The 20,500-nt window shown below is 43.1% G+C and overlaps 1 protein-coding gene across 1 annotated transcript in view; it reads right to left on the reverse strand.

Moving 5' to 3' along the window:
• Positions 1-20,251, reverse strand: part of FAM234B (family with sequence similarity 234 member B) — a 35,287-nt gene extending 15,036 nt beyond the window's left edge. The window contains exons 1-5 of the mRNA XM_037514312.2: positions 20,207-20,251; positions 9,541-9,945; positions 6,660-6,758; positions 3,694-3,882; positions 2,514-2,644 (exon numbers count right to left, since the gene is read on the reverse strand). Of these exons, the coding sequence (XP_037370209.1) occupies positions 2,514-2,644; positions 3,694-3,882; positions 6,660-6,758; positions 9,541-9,945; positions 20,207-20,243 (861 nt within the window). The 5' untranslated portion in view covers positions 20,244-20,251. The remainder of the gene's footprint in view (positions 1-2,513; positions 2,645-3,693; positions 3,883-6,659; positions 6,759-9,540; positions 9,946-20,206) is intronic.
• Positions 20,252-20,500: the final 249 nt, after the last annotated feature.

A 20,500-nucleotide genomic window follows, 5' to 3' on the forward strand; every position in this document is an offset into this window, starting at 1 on the left:
ATGGGTCAAAATACAGAAGAAGAAATTAGACCACTGATTAATTGGTTATTTAAAACAATGGTGTTTTAAATGATTACAGACAGTGATTCTTGGGAAAACTACAACTTTGGCTACATCAAAAGAACTAACCTTTTCCTTACATTGACATATCTCATTACATACAAACAGAGCACTGTCTTCAGACATGGGTGCCACATTTTAAAAGACATCTGGACAAACTGGAGCACAAAGCGAAAGGAACCAAGGAGGAGAAGGGTCTGGACTTTATGGTGCATGAGGAACAGAGTAAGAAACTGAAGATTATTTATTGCTGAGAGTGAGCAACAGGCTTAAGGGGACAAGGTTAATGGCTAAAGGGCTTTTATACAGAAAGAGGCTTAAATTCATTCATAGTAGCTCTGAGGGCTGAAGGGAGACTAATGAATGGAAGTGATGAGAAAGCAGATTCTCATGAATATAACAGAATTTTCTACAGCTGACCAAAAATGAACTGGGCTCACAAATGAGTGCTATTCCCATCAGCGTGAGTCCTTAAGGAGAGAATGGGGCCAGTGTGTCTGGAATACTGCATCAAGATTATAGTATGGAGGGAGAGGGTGATACATGGCTTTCAAGGTTCTTTCCACTAATGTTCCAGAACAGATCAGTTCCTCTAATCCCAAACCAGCTCCCAGCCAACCCCACTCCACCCCAGCTCTAAGAACATAATCACTTTAACTCATAAACCTAATGTGCTTCATTGCTGGTGAAGACAGCTTTCCACACTGGCAGCTTACAGTAACAGGCTCCACAGATTCTTTGTTCACAGAGAGGTCAAAATAGGTCAGTACAAAGATGGAGATACTGCTCTAAACCCAGAGCTTCAAGATTTGTCTAGTATAGTTTACCACTTTTCAGGCAAATGGAAACTGTTCCATATCTGTACACTATTGTGCAAAGGACTAAACTCTATGAGGCAAGCTAGATAATCGCTGACTTTATTTTCTGGTGGAGACAAAAAAAAAAAGGCACAACGTAGAACTTGGTAAGAAGCCAATTCCTCTAACAAAGACCCCTACAGAGGGTCCCAATCTCCACGGATTGTCCCGTCAACCACAAAGAAAAGAAGCTAGATGGCGTATTGTTCAGGATAAATAATTTGTCTAGTTAGGCTTCTGCTAATGGAAATTCCATTAAATAGAATCCCTCCCCCTCAGACTTTCCATGTGGATGAATGGAATCATCACACCCTGATGGACGGAATCACCGAAATTTTCATAGAGTCAGGTCTCCATTCACAGTAACTGGGATAGAAAAGACTGCTAATAATGGCTGAAGTCATGGTTCAGGTCTACTTTGAGACCAAAGAGATGAAGAAAAACTTACAGAAAATACCCTAAACACTGATATGCCTCATTATGTATCTTCTCTAATCTCACAAACCTAAGAGGGGTCTCCCGGTGTCTGAGAGCAGTACTCCTCAACACTAGTGAGTGTGGGGCACCTTGAGTTAGCGTGTGCTGCTCTTAGCAGAAAACCATAAGACATTGATAGGTTTAATTCTATTCTAAAGCATTATATTGGCAGGTTTTATAATTCTACTCTATGTAGGCATTGCAAAAAGCAAAACAGCAAACACAGGGTCTTTTAAAATTCTAAATAAGCTATCAAATGTGGCAAAATGATCTTTATCCACATGTTCCCACAAATATTCTTTGCCAATTGTTCATTTCTTTTGTCCACAAGCATTTCCAGGCCAACTCACACCAGGCAGTCTAAGAGAAAGTCTTAGAAAAGCTTTCACAGAGCATGGAGAAAAACTTCAGCAATAAAAACGTTAAGATGGAGATAATTTTGTTCATGAGTGTATCCTTTCCTGTGATTTAGGGGAAAACTACTATTATCTGTGCACAGAAATAACTAGTTGCAGTGTATGGGGGCTGCAGCAAAACATCCTTGAGAAGCCTGTATGAGACTCAAAGTCTAAACTATGACTCTCCTTTCTTCATTGTTATGACTTGTTTCAACTATAATTTTTTCTATATATATTTCATAAACTTTCTATCATTTTAATTGTTCATGATTGAATTTAAAGTTAAATATATATATATAATAAAGTAGAACTAAAAATACACACATGGTAAAAAAAAAATAGGCATTACTCTAGGCACTTAAAACATATTAGCTCTAACTTCTAGAACAATCCCGCCAGTAGATACCACATTTCCATTTTACAAAGAAGAACCAGGTGCCGGGGTTTGCACGAGGCCACAAAGCTACATGAGGCAGAGCAGAAATTCAAGCATATACCTACCTGGCTCCAAAGTTCTACCCTGCCAGTCAATGGAATCAAACCAGCCAAGAAGATGGGTTTGTGATGGTAATTTATTTATTTAATGTCATGAAGAGAACTGACTTAAACTGAAGTGCTTATAATAAGGTTTCAAGCAGCATTTATAACTGTACTAGGAGCTGGGATAACTGGAGTTGAAGCTTCCCTATAAGAAACAAGAACCACTCCACAAAGAGCGTACCTGTGAGTCCCCAATGGCCAGAACCACAAGGTCTCGAACGCCGTCTTCATCCACGTCAGGCAGCACCACACCTGGGGCAGCCAGGGTACCGTTGGATAAGTAGTTTGAGTTTAAAGTCCAAATGACTTTCCCTAGGGAAGGACAACAGGCTTACACAGTTACACCTTTCTGCCTCTGCAAAGGGCAGGTGCAATGCTGAATGACAGCAACCCCTACTGACTTTTTCCTTTAGTTTTTATCTTACTGAGGAGAAAGGGGCAAGGAGTGTGAACTGAAATCCTCACATATCTGGGTAACAGAAACAAACCCATGAAATAACTTCACATCTAGATTGTTTTAGATAGAATAGAGGTGCTGAAGTCTTTCCAAGAAACAGGAGCCTACTTGTCTCGGGCAGAGCAATTGATCTGTTAGAGATTATCACAAAGATCAAAGGGCCACAGAAGGGCAGCCAACCAAAATCCAATTCACTTTCCTTCTAACATATGTTCCCACGAGTAGAGAAATTATGGGAGGTTTTCAAGATGACTTCACTTCTTGAGTTACTTCACCTCCAAAGCATCACATTGCCAAACTCCAAAATCTAAAGCTAGAAAGAATGATCTTTCTTCAACTTCACTTGAGGCCACAGAGCAATATTATCAAGCATATTGGCAGGATATGTACAATTCTGGATGAAGCATTCAGTATACTGGATTCTTTTTCATTCCTTCGGTCATGCATGTCTAAATGCAGTAAGTCAAGGTCCAATCAATATGACTCCACAGACTTCAGTTTCTTCACTGACATGTTTAAGTAGTAACAGCCAAATTTTCATATGGACACCACGCAGATCAACTAGGAAGAGACAAGCCTTAGCTGCCCTAGTACTAAGAACAACAGGGACACTGTTTACAAACCTAAGGCCTCACTATTTACAAACAGTAGGGACACTATTTACAAACCTGGTTTCCCTTTGGATAACTCAGTTTAGCCCCATCTTATTACCAAACAGGTTGAACTATAGATGTATTATTCAATGTACTCAAACCCTTTCCCTTATTTCCCTTAAATCCACCTTCCAGAGTAACAAATCAGACTTCCCACCAAGAAAGGGGAGAAAGGTCCTCTCCCCACCAGATTGTCATGATGGTGATGAGGGCTCACTGTAGCTGACAGCCTTTGTGGCAGTGACCTTTACCTGATGTCGCATTGAATGCACTGAGTATCTTTTGTGTCCCTGTCACAAGGCAGATGGTTTCAGCACTGCTTCCTGGCATCAGATCCAAACATGTGATATGGCGGGCCTCCTCAGGGAGGGGACTGGACCAGAGCGTGCTGCCATTCATCCCCGACAGGCACACGAGCAGAGCAGCTGGCCTCGGGGCACCTAAGAGTACGAGAGAGACAGGAAAGAAGAGGAGGGAGAGGGGATGAGCAGTAGGGGTGAGCTGCAGACTGGAAAGCCGCCGAAGTAAACAGTGTAAGGCAGCAGCTCACACCTGTGCATTCAGCTCCCTTCTGTGTTTCTGGCAACAAGGTCTGAAAAGAGTACCTGTCACAGCTGTTCTGTGAACACAGCTCTCATGGAAGACCCTGTGCTGTGGACCTCCACAGCAACCTTGACATCGTTTCCAAGCAGTCACTCAGCCTCACTAAATAGGGACAGCCTTCAGGATAAAGACAGTAGCTTTCATTCTATATCATCAGTGTTTTGCAGGGCACCTAGCACATATGGCAATGATTAACAATTGCTTGCAGAACAGAAGACAGGAGCAAAATCAAGACAAGGGGAAAGTGATTGCTGAGAACAAGCAAAGCAGGAGGAAAGGCCTGCTCAGAAAAGCAAGACTGGTCTAGGATGTGTGCAGAGAGGGAGCAAAAGACCTGAACACTTCACTAGCAAATCTCCCTGCGGGCAGAAAAGCAATTATTTTTAAAAATAAACCTGACGATTATACTTAGCAAAGATCAGCAGGTCTTTCTGGTCCAGAGTGGAACAGAATCGGATGATTTGGCCCCAGTATAGAGAAAATAGGAAAACTTAGCACCTATATAGCAGGTAAAGGATTAGAATAACACCTCTTCAATAAATAATCCTTTGTGTCATTTAATTAACTTGTCAGTATAACTTCATCCTCTGCCAGTTTTACATCCACTGTCAGGAGAGGGATACTGATGCATGGCACTTCCAGCAAAGACCAAGGAGGTTCAGGAAATGTAGGTTTTAGAGCCTCAATGTATCTATTCCTCAGTGCTGCCAACTAAATACACAAGTGACAAACTGGTTGTTTGTCTGTTTCAGACCTTGTTGCCAAAATCAACGATACTCAGGACAACCCACAGTTAACAAAGGTAACTTCCAGACTCCCAGGGAAGCTCTCATTAAACGTCCTGGGCTGTGCTTCCTCCGTGAGGGACCTTGACTCCTTATCAATCCTCTGACTCATCTTTTGCCAGGTGGTGCTGACTCTCCCTTCCCCACACATCTGGTTTAGCTCAATGTAACAGCCCAGCTCTAGTAAGCTGCACACCAGACCTTCGTCACATGACTGTTGAATGAATGGAAGAATAAACGCACAAATAAAAAACAATCCTTCCTATTCTCGGTGGTATAGATTTGAATCCACTGGCTAGGGTTATGGGCACAGTGGATTGACAAAATGTCAAGGACATGACCTTGAGAGTCAGACTCCCAGGACTTGGGTCCTGGGAGTAAACAGCTCTGCTATTTACCATCTTTGGGACTTTGGGCATCATGTCTTTTTCCACATCTGCAAAAGGGGATAATAATATTAGTCTGCCTCATAGGATCTGCAGATAAAGTGGTTCATAACAGTATTACAACAGTGCACATCATATAGAAAGCACCAGATGTTAGCTATCATTTTTATAATCTGTGCTGGTCCATCTTGTGTCCTACCCCATGGCCTTGCCATAATGAGTTCTGTTACACAGCAAATCATGTAAAATACCAAATGACTAAAATAGCTCTAACTTTAAAAGTGGATGGGGAAAGTTTTTATTCCAAAGGCTAATGAGTCACAGGCAGGGAAGAAAAAAAAAGTAACTAAGGTCCAGTTGCATATAAGTCAATTTCTGGGTGGAGATTTCTCTATAACAGACCTATCTCCAAGCTGCTTCTACATACTGCACCAGCACCAGAAAGGTATTTCTAATAACATCAGAGACGTTGCAGCCTCAGAATTCTCTAAAACATAGCTAGATGTTCATTCCAGGACCTGAATGACTAAAAAGCAGGTGTTCTCATCCTCAAACTGAAGTTCCTGTATCCATTCACAGACTGCAATTCGAATGTACTTTAATGGAGGCTGCAGGACAAACCCCAAACCCCATGGACCTGTGCTGAAAATACCACACTCTTTCTTTTGCCTCATTAGCTTGTGGAAGGTTTAATAAAGAGACTATTTACAAAGACTACTCAGGGTATAAAGAAATCACAACGGACATGTAGTCCCTTGTGTACTACATGTGTACTACCACTCCCAGGCCCAAAGGGACAGAGGAGGAAAAGAGGGTCCTGCGAGAGGACAACCTCGACAGGAGCAGTGACTGGTGCCCAGGGTGTAGCCAGCCAGCGGGAATAAGGACCCACCCCTCGCCCCTCCTCTCCTCCAGTTTCTTGCCTCTGCTCCCCACTGGCCAAACCCAGCTGAACTCCATAAGCGAGGGAGCCTGTTAACATAAACCACACAGGTCAACCTCCCAGAACAGGATGGAGAGTGGAGACAGAGGAAAACAGCCAGCCCCGATGTACATGTGTGAGGTATGTGTGAACATTAAGCTCTCGGCTAGGGTGAGCGGGGAAGGACAGAGTCAATGAATTTTAACTTAAGAGGCAATGGAAAATTCACCAGGACCAGGCTCAAGAAGCCTAAGATACCCAATGTTCACTGCAGGTATGCGGGCAAGTCACTTCCTCTCTCAATCGCAGCTTCCTCACCTGCCTCCCTGACCACTAAAAATTCCTGCCAGCAATGCCGCTCACTGATTTCTTGAAACGAGGTTGATTTGCAGGCGCTCTTTCATCGGGCTTATCATGCAGGCCTGGATTCACTGCAGACCCTTTTCTACAGGGTACCTCGGAGCCGACTGCCCCTCCGTCAAGGAGCTTCTCCTGCAGTCACCCCAAGACACGGCTCTTACCAACAGCGCTCCCATTCCTTGAGGTCACAAAGGAGAGAAGCACGTCGCGCAGGCCGTCTCCGTTCACATCGGCCAATTCCAGTGGAGACAGGTCCCCGCCTGATGACATATTGAAAAAAGAAAGAAAGTCCTGAGCAAGTTCCCCCAAACCAGTGCTCCACTCCAGGTTAGAAAGGGGGTGGACGCGGAGCACTGCAGCACCACCATAGAGAGTAGGCAAACGTGCGGCCCCTTGATAAGGTGGAGTAGACAGCCAGGCCAGTTCCCACACTAGGAACAGCTGGCGAGCTGCCATGTATACAAAACAAAGAGAAGACTCTTAAAGGTGGAAGAAAGAGGCAGGCCAACTAGGGACCATGAGACCCCAGGAATGACAAGGTAGGGACTCCCTTGGTGTTTTTTTGTTCCATGTATCTGAGATAGGATATTGGAGACACTGACAAGCCAGAAATGCCCACAGGAATAGATAAAAAACAAAAAAAGCCCCAAGAAAAGCTGGGCCTCTAGTCAAAGGGCTGGGAAGGGCATGGCCTAGCCAGACAGAAAGGCTTTAGAGAATAACTGCTCTGCACCAACCAAACACCATGGATGACACCGTGGCCCCATTCCATGGCAAAGGCCAAGAGGGGGGCCTAGACCTCCACTCTCCCCAGGCTATGACAGGCACCCTTTCTCCCCCACCAGAATCAGAGAAAGCAAGGTAGGGAGGCAGGGTGCCCCCCAACCCCCACAACCTGGCACGAGGCCCTCCACACACAAGGTGCTACAGTTGTAGCCCCAACCCAGAAAGAATGAGGCGGCTTTCCCACACCCCACCTCCCACTCCCGCAGGGCGGTGGCAGCAGAGGCCTAGCAGGAGCCTGGACTTCCACCTGTCAGTGACAAGGTAGCTAGTGTCACACACACACTCTCTCTCTCTCTCTCTCTCACACACACACACACACACACACACACACACACACACACACACAGAGTAGAGTCAGAGGATGCCTGCAAGCTTTGAAGAAAACTCACATCGGGCCAGCAGAAAACAACTGAACAGAAACTGCTAGTCCTCAACAGGCACACATCCGATGAGGCAGCAGCTTCATGCCGAGGTTTATGCCCTTAAGAAATTCTTACAGCCTTTTCCGTACAGGACTCTTCATCACAGCATTATTTCTCTTTTTGGAAATGGAAGCTGCCTAATGTTTACCATGGATAGTCACACCACAAAGAGATGAAAATGAATAAAGTCCAGCTATGGATGAACCTCAAAAATAGTATTTTAAAAAATAAGTTTTAAAAAAGCTAGTCACAGAAGACTATGATATATATAAAATTCAAAAGTAGGCAAAATTAAAGAATGTATGATTGAGAGCTCTATGGTTAAAATTTTAAAGACAAAAAGAGGCACAATCAACCCAAACTCAGGACTGTGGAGTCCTTTGGAGAGCATAGAGGACAGGACTGGGGGGCTATGTCTTTATAGCGTCCTAATTCTTAAACTGGGACGTGGCCACACTAACAAATTGTTATTCTTTATACTGTAGATAAATTGTATAATATCTCACTTAGAAAAGTCAAAAAGCAAGGAAGAGGGGGAGAGCTATTGCTCATGATAAGCCCATATGTAGCATATGCTGCATCCACCCATTTCTGCCTAAAGATGAAGTAGAAACATGAACTCAGCACACACCAGAAGCTAAGTCAACCAGAATCAGAGGAGTGGCAGGGAAAATATTTCTAGATCAAGGTAATATAAGGATCTGGGAAGGGAAATTTTCTCTTTGGAAACTCCCTCTTAGGATTTCTAGCTGGGACTGTGATAAGGCAGATGACCAAGAGAAAGGATTCAAGTTTTATTGAATAAAATTGAACGTGTACATGGGAGTCCCCATAGAAAATGCAGGCCCAAATAAGAGGCCAGGCCCAGGTGCTTATAAACTAGGTTTAACTATGTAATCAAAACAGATGAGGAGCCTAAAGGAAGAGAGGTCATTTTAACAATGTGGGTTTGCACAGATTTCTCTTGGTCTCAAACCCGATGCACAGATGACCAGCTTCCTCCCATATAGAGAGGCCACCTTCCCCCTAGCAGTTTCATCTCCCAATTTCAGCAAGAACTGAAAGGCAGAGTCCTTTTTGCATCTGCTCTTCCTCAAGTTCCTTTAACCCCAAATAATCATATGCCAAAGCGGCCTATTTCAGGGTGATGTGTTCTGAAACCCTTCAGTCTAACCTGCTGACAAGAGACAGGACCTCTCAGCACTGAGTTCAGACACAATTCTTATTCTTGACCCAGTGTAAGCTACTTTAAAGAAACCTGCTCCAAAGTAGACAAAATCATCTTTAAACTACCCTAACCATCAGCGCAAGAAAGAAAAGTTGCTGCAGGAAAACAACTCTCTTTTGCTTGAAATGAAATTATTTTAAAATTCAAATTCAGCCAATTTCCTTTCAAATCTAGGTCTGGCTATCATCTATCATCAGGAGTGCTGGGGGTCCTATCAGCCACTGGCCTCTGGACTGGCCAGGCCTGAGCTTCACTCTTCTCTGAAAATGGCTTTCCCACAGCTCTGCACTCCCCTGATTCACTGTGGGCTGCTTAGCAGATTCCAGCAAACAGTGCTCCATCCTATTTGCATCTAATCAAGACCAAGGCCAAAAAACCAACAGGCAGTGATCTTCCCAAGCTTCTGGAGTTGCACCCACCCATCTTTTTGTTGCATTTCTAATCTCAGTCCCCTAACCACCACCACACACACAGGGAGGGAAATACCATAGAACACAAATTTATTTTAAAGAACCGGAGGAGACTTTTACATAATCAGAAGTTTTACAGAATTAATATGTAATGATGGCGACTGAGAGAAATGGGAGTGAAAATCCTGCCACTCACCTCCTTGGGGGCCCAAGTGGCGACTCCAAGTGCTATGCAGGTCCCTAGGGGGACAGGGGATCAGAAAAGCACAGACGAGCACCAGGATCATGGCGATCACCACCGTCAGCAGGAAGAGAGAGGTGCGTGCATAGGAGGCAACAGAGGAGGCTGCCTTCTGCTCCAGGCCCCCCAGGGGTTCTGAGGGGTACCCCTCCGTGGTGACCTCTGACAGATGTGGCTTTGCAGCCCCTGCGACCTCGGCATCCGAGTCGGGCTCCGGGGCATCCCCCAGAGGACTCTTGCCATTTTTGACCCCTCCATTCTTCTGTTGCAAGTTCAAGTTCAACACAAGATCATCTTCACTTTCGTCACTGTCCGCCTGTGTGAGAGGGTCATACTCCCCCAGGTCTGGGCTCTTCTTCCCTGAAAAGACAGTAAGACAGCCCATCAGGAAGCAGGAAGGGTTAGCCACTTGCAGCAACATGGATGGAGCTAGAAGGAATTATGCTCAGTGAAATAAGTCATAAGGAAAAAGAAAAATATCGGATGGTTTCACTTATAGGAGGAATACAGGGGAACCAAATAACACATCAGGGGGAAAAAATAACAACAATACAAAATACAACACAACAGACAATTATAAAACAGAGATATCCTGCAGAGGAGGGAGGAGCACAGGGAAGGTGATGGTGATGATGCATGGGCACATTGGTGAAGGAAATTCTATGGGGACTACACCTGGGGGGGGGGAAGGAAACATTGTTTAAAAATGAACAATAATGTAAAAAAATATATAAATAAAAATAAAAATTTAAAAAATAAGTAGGAAGGAGAAGCCCTGGCCAGGTATACAGAAGCTGTAAACACCTAGAACAGAGGAAACAGCACAAAGTGAATGGAGGGGACAAGGCTGGCATTCCTGGCTATCTGTAAGCCAGTGCTGTAGAATTATTGTTTTCAGGAGTTTAAAAAAATTGAGAGCAAAGAGAAATTTCAGCTATCTTTTTAGTTAAAAAAGAAAAAAAAAAGTTCTAAATGTGCCTGAGTCTCACTCATGAAAAACAAGCAGTCACAGCCGCTTCCCACCTGCCAGGGAGCACGTCTCCTCCCATGTTCTTGAGTGGATCATGTCTCCATCTTTCCAGGGACTTCCCTAAACTTTTAGAACCACTGTTCTCTATGCTGCTTCCCACAGCCCATTATTTGTGGCTTCGCGGTCGTTTCTATGGAAATAGCTTAGAAAGTTGAGCACTCACTGTCATCTGCACACATTTTGCTGCAAACTCCCTTCTGACAATCTGCTTGTGAGTCAAATGCACCAGGAGTGGGGGTTTCAGTAAACAGTGTTTACCACCCCCACAAGGCTCCTGGGACCTCTTTGCTGGGAGGGCAGGGATAGAGCAGGATGCAGAGGTGGGAACGGGACTGGAACCTGGTTTACACAGCAAGCACTGGGATTTTACTTAGCACGTTTATTTGGGGAGGCTGAAAGGTGAAAAATTATTGGAAGGCTGGTGCAGCCAGCCTCCCTACAGCCCTGCTGTGAATGACTGAAAGATTTCATGCTTCTATTTCACACTATAAGCAAAAAAAAAAAAAAAAAAAAGTCAAGAAAAAGTTTCCATTTTTGGAAATTACCTGTTAAAATGTAAGCTCTACTGTTAGTATTTTGTTAAGGAGAGTATGAAAAAATATATATAAACCAGCTAATTAAAAAGGAAAAATAAAGAATTCTTGATACCAACCTCTGCCTCCCATCATATGGGTGACAGCACTTCATATATTAGGTCTCAGTTTGCTTGAGACATAAAATGAAGCAGTAAAACATGATGAGACCAACATGGGAAGTAAAATCCTTAGGGTAAAGTTCAGTGTTTGTTACATAGAAAGTCAATAAACGTTTGATTAAAAAACAAACAGCCCACAGAAGTATTCTACAACATAAGGACTCTGCAAAAAAACACACAAAAGATACAAGAAATCTGGCATTCTATTAACCAGAAATTCCTATTCATTGTCATTTTCAGAACTATTCATTTTGTCTGCTAAATACTGGATTTGATATTTTTTATTTTTTATAAAGATTTATTTATTCATATAAGAACTGGGGTACAGGCCAGAGGTGTGGGGGGTGAGAGGATTCACCAGAGACAGAGTGAGAACAGAACAGCCAGACTGACTAAAATTCACTGCTGAGGGGAGCAGCAGGAGAGACAGGAGAGGTCTTCTGCACCATGTGGGTAGTTCCCTGGCCGGGGATCGAAATCGTGCTGCAGTGGCTGCGGAGAGCTTCATAGATTGTGTCTTAACCCCTTGAGCCACCAGGGAGGCCCCTGGATTTGATTTTTTAAAGGCACACATTATAAGAAAATAAACCCACCACTAGAAATTTAATTCAAAACAGTACTTCCAGGATGTGCCACATGGTCAGCACAGATTCAGGCTAGACTCCTGAATTCTTTCATTCATTAGGGCACACCAGTCTCTAACCATCTCAGATATTTTCATTTATAAAAATATGTAAACATAATAATAGGTTGTTGTAATAATATTGATTCTAATAGTTTTTAAGTGTTTTTTTTTTTAACTTAAAGAGGACATTAACTAAGAGGATGGTTTAAAATGCAGCATATACATTCACTGGAGTATTTAAAAAATCAGGCAATCCTGACTTGATACATCACAGATGAACCTGGCGCACCTTACACTCTGTAGGAGAAATCAGCAGGTCACACAAGGATAGGCATGGCAGGAGATTCTACTCATATGAGAATATAAAGCTGTCAGTTCACAGAAACAGAAATTTCCAGGGTCTTGGGGTGGGGGCAAATGGGGAATTAGTGTTTAGTGGATATAGTCTCAGTTTTGCAAGATGAAACATCTCTGGATATTGGCTGCACATCAAAGTATATATACTTGATGATACTGAAATGATTTCAGTACTGTTTAAAATGATCAAGACAATAAATACCAAAATTTTAAAAGTTTAATTAAAAAAAATACACCTCATAAAGATGAAAACATACGTAGCAGCCCCAAATCTCAAGGTTGGAAGAGACTCTGAAGATCACATTGTCCAGCTCCACTCCTCTTCCAAACTTGCCTCTCCTGACAAACATGCACCAGGCAGCAGGCACTCAGCTCACACCTGTACGTGAGCAGTGCTGGGGAATTCGCTGCCCCCAATCTAGAAAACAGTCCATGGAGAATCTATATTGGGGCATTTGCCAACTCTGCACTAGCTTTAATTTCTGGGACCCTCTTCTGCACGCAAGTCCTTCAAATATTTGGAGATGCCAATCACAAGAAACTGATGATATTAGAGCTCAAGTCTTTACAAGTCAACAAAAAAAGTCAAAGCTTGGCTCTCTCTTTTATTATGTGATCGCAATTAAAATTCTCCACTTTAGTAAATCTTAATTTCCCCACTTAAGAAATGGGATTGTTCCTATTTCATATGCTTGTCATGAGGAATGAATAAGATTATAATGCCCAGTTCTTAGTGCCTCGCTTATAGTCGCACCCAATAAATTTTAGCATCTATTGCTATTGTTGACATTGTATCTCCCAATTACTCTCCACCAGCCTTCTCATCTCAAGTTAAAAGTCCCCACTACTGGGCCTACCCCTTGGCATAGCAGTGATGCGCGCTGGGTTGCGAAGCTGCTGCAGCCTCTGCAGCGCAGGTTCAATCCCTGGCCACCGGGTGAGGGTGCCACATGGCGCGCAGACCTCTCCTGCCGCCCACTGCTCCCCTCAGCATTGTATTTTGTCAGTCTGCCTGCTCTGCTCTCCGCTCTGACTCTGGTGAATTCTCTCACCCTCCCGTACTTCTGACTATACCGAGTGCTTGTATAAATAAATAAATCTTAAAAAAAAAAAAAGTCCCCACTACTTTCAACCCATCCCTTGAAGAAGTACTGTCTCACGTGTCCTTGACTCCTGGTCACTCTCCTCTGATCACAAAGTGCCACTCAAGAACAGTCTCCTGGTACTGGATTCCCAGAGCGCAGTCTGACCCGTGCAAGCGAGGGCAGAGTGGGGCCCTCCCCAGCACAGAGAGTTTACTGCAATTCAATTAACTGTAAGGTGGAGCTTGCCAGCTTTCTTGGCAGTCAAATCACACAACTGATTGAACTCAAGCATTTTCTACACATACTCAAGCCACCCTATTGCTGTACAACTGGATTTCTAGCACTAAGTAAAAAATTTAGCATCAACACTAATAAACTTGATCTTTCTAGTCAGTTTTCATCTTGCAACAAACATATCAGCCAAAAACAGTGCCTTTGGCACAGTAAAATCATTACTAAAATACTGGCTAACAAGATAGTTCAAAAGAAATGTACTTTCATATCATACTAGTATGATACTATCATATCATATCATACTATCATACTAGTATGTGATATGAAAATACATTTCCTTTGAACTCTTGTTAGCCAGTATTTTAGTAATGATTTTACTGTGGCAAAGGTACTGGTAAAATCTTTAATAAATTGATAAAAACAAATTGCAAGTATTCTTTGAAAAACAACACTTCTATTGTAGTTAGTAAGAGGATATGTTTCTAAATAATGATGGCAAAGAAAGGCAATTCTGTCTCTCTCTTCCCTGAAACCAGGGGGGAAATAAGAAATAAAAATAGAACAGAAAAACAGGAAACAGCCACACTTCCAAATTACAATTTATAAAAAATTGCTGCTAAATGCAGTGAACACTGTATCCAGTTGAGGGAGTACAGTAAGAGTAGACACCTACACCTCAGATCTCCAGCAATGTGCTGGGTTCACAGAATTAATGACAACAACAGTACAATAATGATGGTGACAATAACTGGAAATGTACCTAGTCCTGCCACCCCAGGCACTGGTCCAGGCACTTGCATGTATTACTTCACTGAACTCCAACAACACTAGGAGGTAGGTATTATAATTATCCCACTTTATCCACAAGAAAACTGAGATTTAGAGAGTCAAGTGATTTGTTACACACTCTTCCAAACTGTTCCAAGATCACAGTGCTAGCAAGAACAGTCAGCAGTCAAGGCCAGATGATTATATTACAGAGTCCATCGTCCTAATCAATAAGTCATTCTATCTCCCTTCTTCCAAGGGTATATAACTAAACCAGAAATCACTTACTTGGAAAGACAAAGTGTGGGACCCCAGAAGCACCAGTGAGCCCCATTCAATACCACAGAATCAAAGGTAAGGAAAGATTGCATGAGAAAAAGCAGGAGTCTATATCTTTACAAGAAGCAGGCTGTCAGCTGGCAGGTTAGACAAGTACTGCAGGCACAATCAGTCCTGACAAGGCTGATTTTTTTTTTTTTTTTTTGACAGTCTGGGTCCAATCAGACAGAAACCAGACAGAAATGCAACGCTTAACGTCAAAGAAATTATTTAACAATGATAACAGAAGAAATATAAAAATGGGACAAATAATGAGTAGATACTTCCCATGGAATCCGGTAAATAGTTTTTGTGAAATAAGAGCTCATAGAAAGAACTATACTTCTAAGTAGAAATGACAATTCAAGAAAAGATGAAAAGTTAACATGTAGGTCTCAGGAAAACGACCAAAGAAAATAATGAAACAATTGCTGAAAATATAGCCCTTTGGGGATCAGTAAGAAGAACAGATATGCCTAAAGAGAAACTCAGACCTAAAAGATAGACGTGAAAATCAAGCAAAAAAAGAAATGGAAATAACAATCATGGCTGGTAGTTTTAAGCACTTACAATGCAGAACTCTAAACCCTTTAAACGTCTTATCTCAATAAATCTTTATAACTTTATAAAGTGTCCTGAGCTTTGAAGCATGAATTTGATGCTTCTCATCCTGAGTGTAACTTTAGGCAAGTCAGTGTGCTTTATATTTCACTCTCTCCTGTCTTTCTGTGATTAGGTAGAGAAAAAAAATCTTTACTTAGGAGTTCTCTAATCAAACCTCAGTCTGTAATAATTAAGCTGAAGTTTGTCTTTGCGCTCTCTGAAAAAATGCATGTTAATAATGTGATAGTAAATATTTATCCTTCTCAAGAGTTTGCTCAGGAACTGATCATAGTCTTTTATGATCTTGTAAAGAAAGACTCAGAGTAAAATAGCCTGAGAAAGAGGTAGAAATAGAGAACAAATGTAATCCAATAAATGCATATCTGACAGAAAAGAAAATGGAGTAAAAAACACACCCAAAAGCCCTCTTCTTCCTTGAGGGAGCCACATAATTATCTCCATTTCAGAGATTAAAACGGAGAAGTTTAGAAGTTTAAGTAACTGGCCCAAAGACAAGCAGGTGATCGTGCAAAGATTCAAACCCAGGCAGTCTGGCTTTGAGTTTGTACTAACTATGTATGTTGCCTCCCCCCCATGGAAAAGATCAAGGCTTTCAAAGAGCGAGAAGCACAATGGACTAGTACTCAGCTATTAAAGATGAAACTGCCTCTTCTGGAACAACAAGGATAGATTTCAAGGTGGTATGCAAAGTGAATGAAGACAGACAGTGAAAGACCAATATTGAATGACTTAACTCATTTGTGGTAACATAAATAACCAAAGAAAACAAACTGGCAAAACACAACAAAAATAACCCCTAGACTCTGAAAACTATGGTGGTCACCAGAGGGGAGGGGAAGAAAGGTAGCAGGGGCAATGTGATCCGGCACTGGCACTGGAGTTTTGCACGTGCACTTACCAAGATGTGAAGTTGTACTCCCAAAACTACATACATAGTTATAGATACAGTAAATCAATAAAATTTGATTAAAAAATAAATAAGAGGATGAGAAAGAGATAGATATTAAAAAACAAGGTAATCCAATAAATGCATAACTGAAGAAAAGAAAAGAAAATGGAGTAAAAAATAGTATTTAAAAAAATCCCCACAATAAAGCAATACTGAAACCTGCAGAACAAAGGCCATACTGAGTCCCAAGAAAAATTGATACAGACTAATCAATACTGAAATATACCTGGTACAGACACTGAATGTCAAGGACAAAGACATAAAAGCATTCAGGCCAAGGGGAAAAGACTCAAGTCACTTAATGATAGGAACAAAAATCAGGCTGACTTCTTCCCAGTGACATACATTTTAAAAATTACTGAAAGATTATGGAGCAATATAGAGAAAGTCTTCAGCAAAAACAAAGGTGCAAAGTCCAAGAACTCAGGCTATTTTACGCTAAGTCTTTCTTTACAAGATCATAAAAGACTATGACCAATTCCTTGGCAAACTCTTGAGAAGGATAAATATTTATTTTCACACTATTAACATATATTTTTTTTTCAGAGAGACAAGGACAAACCTCAGCTTAACTATTACAGACTGCGGGTTTTGATTAGAGAACTCCTAAGTAAGGAGTTTTTCTCTACGTAATCACAGAAAGACAGGAGAGAGTGAAATACAAAGCACACTGATTTGCCTAAAGTTATACTCAGAATGAGGAGCTGGACATCAAATCCATGCTTCAAAGCTCAGGACACTTCAGCACTCTCTTCTCTGCTGATTTCTGCCACCACCCAGATTGTTAATCAATGAAAGATTTTCAAAGAATAATAAGAGAGGGCATTGATTTCATAACACATCAATATAAATTAACTTCCCACAACTACATCACTTTCCCATTTAGAAAGACTGAAGATTCTGAAGATTTAGCTTCTCCTAAATGGCATAGTGAATGCATAAATAGAGCTGCAACTCAAATATACAGGAAAATATACTATACTGTATATTATTTTATAACACATTATACTTTACATAGACTCTACACTCTACTGCAATTAAAGGCACAGTTCACATCAGGGATTAGTTTAGGCAGTGGAACATAATCAATCTAACTTACACATAATAAAACAAGCCAACAATAAATTATGCTCTGATAATCACTTCAGTGTTTGACCTTCAAACTTTTAAAAGGACTAAAAAATAAATATACTTAAGAGATAAGGTGCCCAAGCTGCTTTATGAATACCACATTGTCTTTCTATTATTAATTAACCCTTCCATACATGTGAGCCAAACACTTTCTAATTTCCATGATGAGCTTAATGGAAAGGCATGTAATACATCACAACAACTGCTTTTTCTTCAGGGAGTAGTCCATCTCTGTCATTAGTCCATATGACATCAGGCCTTCCTGCAGGTATCACACTGTGATAAATGATCATGGTGCTAACAGTGATAATAATAGCAGCTAACACAGATTAAATAATTAACATAGGTCAAAAGTTAACAAACCTCCTAAGAACTTCCATCTCTTGAAACATACCAAATAACTCTGCAAGGCCAACATGCAATCATGTATATGTACATAATACATGCTCCATGACAACATTATTATTATTATATTCAAGTCAATGGATTTGAACTCAAGCCCGCTCTTAGTCACCATCGTATGCTGCTTAGTTTCATGTAAAAATAGTGAACGTATTGGGCCTCCCCTGGTGGCGCAGGCGGTTGAGCGCCGCGCTGTAAAGCTGTCCACAGCCTCTGCAGTGCCAGTTCGATCCCGGCCAGCCAGCCAGGGTCCCACATGACGCGTCAGATCTCTCCTGTCATGCCCGCTGCTCCCCTCAGCAATGTATTTCTTCAGTCTGCCTGTTCTGTCCCCCACTCTGTCTCTGGTGAATCCTCTCACCCTCACGCGCATCTGGCCTGTACCCCGGATCTTGTGTAAATGAATAAATCTTTAAAAAAAAAAATAGTGAACATATTAACCAAGGTGACATGAAGTAGTTAACTAAGATGACATGAGTAGTTCAAATAGACCTAATTAGAGGATATCCAAAAGAGCCCTGAGAAAGCAACTTCTACTAATATAAAAGTTAAAAAGTCTACTTTGTGTGGGAAGAGGAAAGGCACTGGGACAGGGAAAAGCGAAAGAGTACAGGGAGTGGAGGGGAACCCACATTACATAAAAGAACATATGGCTATAGTAGCTAGGCACAAAACAATGCCAAATGTCCCCGAACATTCAGGCTCAAGCTACCTTCCAACTGCTTTTCAAACTCCCCTGTCGGCTGACCAAGTTGCTGCAACTGAGTATACACCCAGAAGTAATAACACCACAGACTCATGATGTGAGAATGCAAAAAAGCTCAACAGTTCCAAAAGCAAGATTTTCTTACATTCCCATCCTAGGAGAACAGTAATTACCTACTCTGAAAAGAAACAACCAATCTATAAGAAAAAAAGAAATACAGCTTAATGTCTGATATGACACCCATGGGCGCTAACTGTCTGACATCTCATCACTCCCCCTGGGAGGCTGACATTCTACATTAATGATACACAAGGCACAAACCTTGTGTAAAGAATTACACAAGAATTACATTAATTTTACGTAAAATTACGTTAAAGAATCCCAAGGTAAAGGTACATTTAACTCCAATGTTCCATAACCATAAGATAGATATTATCAGTGTGTTCTTTCCAATGTTCTAATGAGCCAGTGTACAACAAAATCTGAGGTCATAAGGGGTGGGGACAGAAATGCATATTCCTATCAAATTTATTTCCAGCCTGGTTTCATCCAAGCCACAATGCACAGACTGGAAGTTTCCTGGGAACAGGGTTCCCAAGTCCCCCCCAGCAGCCTCATGCTGATCTCCACCAAACACCCAACCAGCCCTTTTAAACAATGCCACTGAAAGCAACTTCTTTTCCTCTAGCATCTTATCTATCAGAAACAAATGTTGATAGCTTGAAGTTTTCAATTTATTGATGTAGAACCCTAAAAAAAAAATTAAAACCTTCAAATTTACTTGGGCAAAATAAACAAACTTATGAAGAGCAGTATTCTAGCAGCACAAACCTCCATTCTGGAGGTTTAAGGAGAAGAAGGAAAAAAAAAAAAAGAAAAAGAAAAAAATAAAACTTGGAGCTGCTGCCCAAAGTACTGAATTCGATCTGGAAGTTGTCATCACCACTAGTGCCTCCTCAAAGAATATCCCACACTTTACCAGCAACTGGCAGGGCCAAATCATTTCCCTCATACATGCTTATCCTCCAGGCTGACCCGACAGAATGAAAAGGCCAGGATCTAGAGTCTGAAGCCCCCCTCAAGGCGTTCCAGTCCAGGCTTTCCTCTACTCTGTGCGACCTTGGAGAAGTCAATTAGCCAAACACCTACCTCTCATTTTTCCCTTTCTGCAAACTAGGAGGGGAAATGCCTGTGCCACCTACCTCAGGGCTGCGTCAATGCTGTCACCGAGTGGAGAGGCTGCTCCTGGAGGCCACTGTCCGACCCGCGGCTCCCGGCCCCAGCCCAGGTCCAGCCCCGACGCCAGGCGCTGGACACCCGCGGCGCCCGGTGCGCGGCTCTCGGGAGGATGCTTCCCTCCCCAGCGCTGCCCTGGGGACGACGACGACGCGCGCTCCGACATTCGCCGCGCCCGCCCGCCCCGGGGCCACCGGCCCGCGCCCTCCAGCCGCGCCTCCCCGGGCGTCCCCCAGGCTCGCCCCGCGCGCGCGCCCCCCGACCTGCCGGGAGCCCCTCTCGCCCCCTGCCGGCGCCCGGACCCCAGCCCGCGGGGGCTGCACCCGCTAGCCTCCGCGCCCCTGCAGCTCCGCCCGAGGTGGAGCCTCACCCCCCCTCCACCGGCTTCTCCCCCAGACCCTAGTCTCCGGGCCTTCCCCGGCCTGGCGCGGGTGGGGTGGTCGCGAGACCGCGGCTCCTTACCCGGGAGCTTGAGCGCCCTGGACAGCACGGTCGCCATGGCGGAGGCCCCAGTGCGCGTGCGCGCGCCCGCGGCCTGCCGGGAAGTGTAGTTCGGCGGGGTGGGCGCGTGGCCGCGACCTGAGAAGGTGGGAGTCGCCCGGCGCCCACGTGCGCGGTTCTGCAGGCGCTTCTCCTACCTACTCCAAGCCAGATGCCCTGCTCCCGCCTGTCCCTTCGCCTCTAAGTCTCACTTTCCTCCGCAGTTGAAGGGGGAAGGGATAACCACCCCACAGACTTGTCGTGGAAATGGAAAGA

The sequence above is a fragment of the Talpa occidentalis genome, unplaced genomic scaffold (genome assembly GCF_014898055.3).
Source record: "Talpa occidentalis isolate TD23 unplaced genomic scaffold, MPIMG_talOcc4v2.1 talOcc4.16, whole genome shotgun sequence".
Classification (NCBI taxonomy): domain Eukaryota; kingdom Metazoa; phylum Chordata; class Mammalia; order Eulipotyphla; family Talpidae; genus Talpa; species Talpa occidentalis.